The following is a 6373-nucleotide window of genomic DNA, read 5'->3' as shown; positions in this document are numbered from 1 at the left end:
CCGGTCATTAAATACAAAAAAATAGACTTTTAAAAAAAGGTGCGCTAAGTTCTCGAAGCGCACTTAATAAGTAAAATCAACTATTTCTTGAAATTTAATTTGTCGTCTTGTCAACAACAAACGCGTATGCATAAAAAATATCTCCGAAGAGATAGTATGTCGTATATACGACATAACAAGTTATAAAATATATCAATCAAATAGTATATATAGGATATACATTGAGTATATATAAAATATATATATAGAGCATAAAAAAGCATATATAACATATACAGAGCATATAAATGATATGTTAAAATATACCAGTTTAATGTATCATCAAGAAATAATCCGACGAGAAGAAAGCCTGTTGAGTCGAAATTTCAATAGGCCATTATTATGCAAGAATGATCCAATTAAAAAAATTATAACCTTTTATCAATGGATGCTCCATTCACATCTTTTTAATCCAAACAAAAAATTCAAGCTTTATAGATGCTTAAAATGAATTAAGAAACAGTTTTTTTATTTTTTACCAGTCGCATCTTTTTACACATTTTTTCTAAGAATTGAGCTATTCAGTACTCTTAAAAAATTGGAAATGCTTGACTCGTTGAACTATTGCGAAAATCTTAGAGCTAAATTCTTTAGTTGGATCATTCTTACATAACTCCGGCGAATTGCAAATTCCAATTCTTACTTTACTTCCCGTCGGACCCAATGCGATTTACGTCTACGTGCATGCAATCTACGTAAAGTGACGCTTTATATCTACTATATGAGCGTCTAAATTGAGCGCTCACCATTGTGCGTCGTCCCACGGTGTCCAGGGTCCATCAGCCATCCTGTCGCTGCATCTGATATTACAATAGTCCTCGCGTCCCATGGCACTTGTAATTCACTCCCGACCACGGTAATCTAACGGAGGTTTCACGAAAAATCCCGTCTCTCTTAGGAGATACACTCCGAGTTGCGAATTGCGTATGAAATATCGCGAACTGCGTCTTCGGGGAAATATCGGCCTTTCGGATAAACGACTAGTATGTGCGATGAATTCAGCAACGATCCGATCAAATTGTAGTGTATCGCTTTGATACACGCGCGACGCGAATCGCTTACGAAGAAAACGGTATCCGAAGGCGAGCGAAGGGAACACACGACGCGAATCGATGACCGATCTCGCGAAATCTTTTGATGCGTGGGCGCAGTAATCTGTGCGAGATTCTCACGTATGACACGGAATATCCGCGATCTTTGACTTGATTCAAATTCTCGATTTCAAGCAAGAAAATTTAAACTTATTGTATAAATATTATATAAACTTATAATATTGTATAAACTTATTGTATTTATAATTACAAATGCTAATTAGGGAAGCTAACCTTCGAGCTAACCCCGCTTGGCCCAAGTCAGATCCTCTGGCGCAGCAGCCCCTAAGAGTCGGCTGGTCGTCTGCTTCGTCTCTGCAATAGAAAGCACATTTAGTATTACACACGACAATGGAGGCATTAAGAAACTTAATTCCAAACAAGACAATTTCCAGTTTTACTGTAATTCTAATTACGAATTTAAATCAGTGAAACTCACCTTCGCGCCAACTCGTGCCAGGCCCGAGCCGGATCCTCCGGCGCAGCATCCCTTTAGAGTCGAATGCTCGTCTCTGCAATAGAAAGTAAATTTAATTTAGTATTAATTAATTACATGACAATAGAGGCATTAAGGAACTCGATTTGAAGCAAGAAAATGTTCAGTTTTGATAGAAAATGTTTAGATTTCTAATCACAAATATAAATCAATGAAGCTCACCTTCGAGCTCAGCCAAGCCCAAGCCGAATCCTCCGGCGCGGCATCCCCCAGGCATCATATCCTCTAGAGCCGCGTGACTGCGTCTTCTTTACTAGATCTCTGTGACAGAAATTTAATTTAATTTAGTATCAATTAATAATTTAATAAATTAGTATCAAATAGTTACATGCGACAGTAAAACGGTGAAAAAAATTGTCGTAACTATACGTTCGAGTTCCTTTCCAATGCGCAATAAGAAATAATTAAATGATAGCCGAATAAAGAAATAATAATACCCGATTAATATAGATGATAATAATAATGTCTGATCGACAACTGTATAATAATGTCCGGTAGTATCAATTACACACGACAGCAAGACAAGGTAAAGAAATCGTTGTAATGGCACGCTCGAGTTTCGAGTTGCTTCCTAATACGTAATAAAAATAATTAAATGACAACCGAATAAAGAAATAATAATATTCGAATAATAAATGGGTGCTGATAGTATTTGATTAGCATTGAGGAACTTAAGCGCGACGTTTCTCTATTTAAGTAGAAAAGTAAATGAAACGCTGTAATTACTTGTCATGGTAAAACCCGTAGCTTCTGCTCGCGTGAGAACTGCGCGTCTCAATTCGTATTAATTATCGCCTGAATTATGGCGAAGTCAAAATGCGGTATTAAAAATCGGCGCGAAATAATTTAGAAAATAACGCGGCAGCTTCCGATATACTCGTCTCGACGGTTGAAAGTTTTATGGCGTAACGCTCAAGCACGTGCTCGCGTACGCGTGTTTACATGACCGGCAGAGCGTCCCTCCCCCCTAACCGCCGCTCAGTCAGCGGCACGAGCGAGCCATTACAACAGTCTGTTTACCTAGCTTTGTGGAACCTAGAGTTTTTGTTAGAGCCGTTGCTCAGTTATTGTTATTACCGATTATTCGATCATCATTGTTTCATTATTATCCACTCGCAGATATTATCACATGATTGTCCATCAGTTATTATTATCACTACTATTTAATATTCGAGTATATTATTACTTCTTTATTCAGTTCTTATTTAATTTATTTGGTTATTATTTAATTTTATCGTTACCACCGCGAAAATGCGCCTAACGAACGTAGTAAAGGTGCACTTTGTTAGATGGCGTCTCAAAAATGCACTTAGCTCTGGCCATTGAAATCAGGCTGGTGGCCGCTCTCGTGCTTCTTTCTGGTATAACCTAACTTTAATCAAAGAGTCAGACGCATTTTCACTTCATCGAGAATATCAGTGTCCAATGAAATTTTTCAAGTGTCCTAATTCTCATAAGTACATAGACATAATATATTATGTCTATGCGTAAGACCGACGGTTCTCTAATAATATTTTATCGATAACACAAATGTATAATGCGGTGTTCCTATTGTTAGTTTAGGTTAGAGTACTATGTTTAGGATATCTGTATAAACAAATAATTTACAAGGAAATCTGATTTTAACAAGTTGCGACAGAAAGATGTGTTCGCTCAGTGATTACGGATGTAACAATAATGATGATAAAGTATTGGAAAGTATGTCAACTTCCCTGACGTAAGTAATATCTATAATAAATAATGAAAATTAGCATATTAATGCCTAGTGCCTTTTGATGTTTACTGCCTTTAATAAATAACTTGGAACGTATACTGCATTTACATATTTTTTATTATTTCTGACAGAGATACCAAAGTTTGCAGAAAGTGCAAGTGCAAAGATGTTGACGTTCTACTGACCGGTCAGAGTGGTTACTGCAACATGTGCTTTCTAACTGTTACAAATCACAAGTTTAGAGCGGCACTTGGTAAATCTAAAATCATCCGTCATGGTGACTCAATATTAGTTGATTATACAGGCGAACTAAATTCTACTGTGCTTTTACATATGATTAAAGCTGGTATGAGTGAGTCGACGCATAAGAAACTTATCTTCAAGACAACAGTTTTATATATAGATGGTAAATCTTACATAAATGAACAGTTTTATGTTATATTTAGTTTTAAGGTTATAAAACTGTACTTTTCTGACACAGATGTTTTACTGAATGACACAACACATGAGAGTAAAAATAATATACAATGCAAGATTGCTGAACAAACGAAAAATTTTGGATTTGACTGCTATGTGGTATCGTTGAGCCAAGTCTTAAGTAAAGAGGATGTATTAAGTATAAGACAGATTGATGATCAGTCAATTGGCAGTAATAATAACGATGAACAGTTCCGTGAAATATTGACTAGTTTGTCTGACAGTACCTCAAGGGCAGACTTTCTCGACAAATTACGTGGAAAATTATTAGTGTCTGCAGCTAGGAAACTTAATTGTAATAAAGTATTTGTGGCAGATTCTACGATGGATATCGCTACAAAGGTACTTGGAGACATATGTTTGGGACGAGGAGCACAACTTTCTACACGTGCAGCCTTCTGTGACGCTCAATGTGCAGACATCAAGATACTCAAGCCAATGAGAGATTTCACACAGCAGGAATTAATCTATTACTCGGAATGTCACATGTTAAATCCTGTTAAGTCAAAAAAGATTGAAGTGACGATACAACCAGCAACTTCCATACAAGCCTTGACATATAACTTCACAGTGGGACTGGAGTCGCAGTTTTCTGGTACAGCATCTACTGTAATGCGCACAGCTGAAAAACTAAGCGCGAAGAGTAGCAAGGATAATCAAGACCTGGAAAATAATTGTGTACTGTGTAATGCTAGCTTGGATTCTGTGTCTTCCGATAGTGGTGTCACTGCTATGAAAGCGATTGAAGTTTCTAGACTAGTATCTTCCAAAGATGCCACTGCTAGGACTATAGTTAGTGATAAAGAAAACAAATTGTTCAGTAATAAGGAATTGAATCAGTGTCAGTCGAATAATCAAGGATGTTGTAATAACAATAGCAATCAGTGTGGTTACATAGACAGTAAAATAGAGCAATTGACTACGGAGGATGTACAGAAATATGTGTGTTACAGTTGTAAACTGATATTTCGAAATTCAGATATCTTAAGCAAATTGCCAGCTTCGTCATTGTTTGCTATTCAACAGAGATTGGCTTTCAACAAAATGAAAGACCATATTAGCGACTTTTTATTATGAATAAGCAATAGAAATTAATAGTATATATATTATCATGTCTCTCAATTCAATATTCTCAATTCACTGATTAAATAGAAATGCCAAGATCACTAATTTCTCTTTCTTAATGTGATTATTAAATGAATTCAATATAAGAGAAAGTTAATCATTTGTGATGTTACTTTGCTCGAAAGATATTGTTAGTAATATTGAATTACACACTTTCTCGTGTATTGTTACATGTATAATTAAGTCTTAACAATGAGAGTATTTAAAACTATGTTTCTCATTGTTATAAGTGCAAACAAGTACAAGCTATATTTTTTTATTTCTTCATCTATTTAAATTGCTAAAATTTTTCCTAGAATTTCGAAAAATCAAGAAAAGTATAAATACGAAGTTTTTTCGGTATTTTCTGAAAGTCGTTTTCAGAAAATCTTGTAGACAACCTAATTTAGGCCCTCGCCTTCGTCTCGTAAAGGAAACTCGTTCAGGTTATTTACGCCAAGTTACACGAAAAGGGGGTTCGAATCTTTTTGGGAACTCCCTGTGAATGTCCTTGCACCTCATTACATGTTTGTACGAAACATGTGAATGTAGCTCTCAGTCTATCGATCGCAATGCCGAATAGGTAAAGGCCGGAGAGCAAGATTGAGGATGACGATTGGGGGTTGAGTACAGGCTATGCTCGTTTGGAGAGAAGCGAGAGGGAGGCAAGGACGCAGGACCAGGGGAATGGTTTGGAATTAATCAGTATCGGTCTTCGGTAAATAACCGTAACGAGGATCTCTCGGTCAATTCGCCGGACTCTCTAAGAATTCAAGGAAAAGCTACACGCCGAGGCGAACTGTAGCCGTTCGATAATGAAGCTCTGAGTTTCCCGATAGCATTCGAAAAACGCTAGTAATTTATTTGGCAGAGATAAGTTATTTTGTTCTTTGTTTTTGTTGGCTTCCTTTTCTGTACTCTATCATCCAAACAGAATAACTATTAATGCATTACATTGCGTTACATCAAGTTTATTTTGTGACCTTTTAACTCTTAAATATTAACAATGAGACTATTTAAAGCTATAATCTTTCTTATTATTATAATTTCAAACAAGCTATGTTTTTTATTTCTTTTATTTATTCTGAAACTTTTAGATAAATGGAAAAATAGAAGAAACGATAACAATTAGACGGGATTTTTCTTAAATTTTGAAATTCGCGAGCTGTTTTTGTTAACGTTGCATTTGCGCTAACTTGCGTTGTCTCTGTCTTATTTTATCCGTGTGTCTCTTTTTCACCTGAACAGTTCTCCTATTCAAGATCAGAACATGTTGAAGAATATGTCTTTGCACTTTATTCGATAATTTCACTCGAATGTTATCTCGAAGGAAAGAGCATTATAAAGATATTTCGAAGTAAAATTGATTGTAATGTATAAATATATATATAAAGTATAAATATAAATATATATATATATATATATATATATATATATATATATATATATATA

At 35.4% G+C, this 6373-nt stretch overlaps 1 protein-coding gene across 2 annotated transcripts; it reads left to right on the top strand.

The window, feature by feature from the left end:
* The first annotated feature begins 2633 nt into the window (after nucleotides 1-2633).
* On the top strand, nucleotides 2634-6367 carry LOC116842671 (cytoplasmic tRNA 2-thiolation protein 2-A). Of its 2 annotated transcripts, XM_032812216.1 has the most exons (4): nucleotides 2634-3343; nucleotides 3472-3593; nucleotides 3684-3746; nucleotides 3822-6367. In XM_032812216.1, the coding sequence occupies exons 1-4, from the start codon at nucleotides 3270-3272 to the stop codon at nucleotides 4892-4894; spliced, it is 1332 nt and encodes a 443-aa protein (XP_032668107.1). In that variant the 5' UTR covers nucleotides 2634-3269; the 3' UTR covers nucleotides 4895-6367. The 2 variants fall into 2 exon arrangements, with proteins under 2 accessions (XP_032668107.1, XP_032668106.1); XM_032812215.1 differs by having other exon boundaries at nucleotides 2636-3343; nucleotides 3472-3746.
* The last annotated feature ends 6 nt before the right edge of the window (nucleotides 6368-6373 follow it).

This window comes from Odontomachus brunneus, unplaced genomic scaffold (assembly GCF_010583005.1).
Source record: "Odontomachus brunneus isolate Ranch 3 - 2012 unplaced genomic scaffold, Obru_v1 Obru_scaffold_026, whole genome shotgun sequence".
NCBI lineage: Eukaryota > Metazoa > Arthropoda > Insecta > Hymenoptera > Formicidae > Odontomachus > Odontomachus brunneus.
Note: the sequence above shows the minus strand (reverse complement) of the source record. Positions and strands in the feature narration are given on the sequence as shown.

Bases quoted from the DNA above. Each gene is read 5' to 3' on its own strand.
- LOC116842671 (XM_032812215.1), top strand. From the start codon at position 3,270: ATGTGTTCGCTCAGTGATTACGGATGTAACAATAATGATGATAAAGTA. The intron at 3,344-3,471 runs GTAAGTAATATC...TATTTCTGACAG, and splicing joins AGTATGTCAACTTCCCTGAC to AGATACCAAAGTTTGCAGAA. The intron at 3,747-3,821 runs GTAAATCTTACA...TTTCTGACACAG, and splicing joins AACAGTTTTATATATAGATG to ATGTTTTACTGAATGACACA.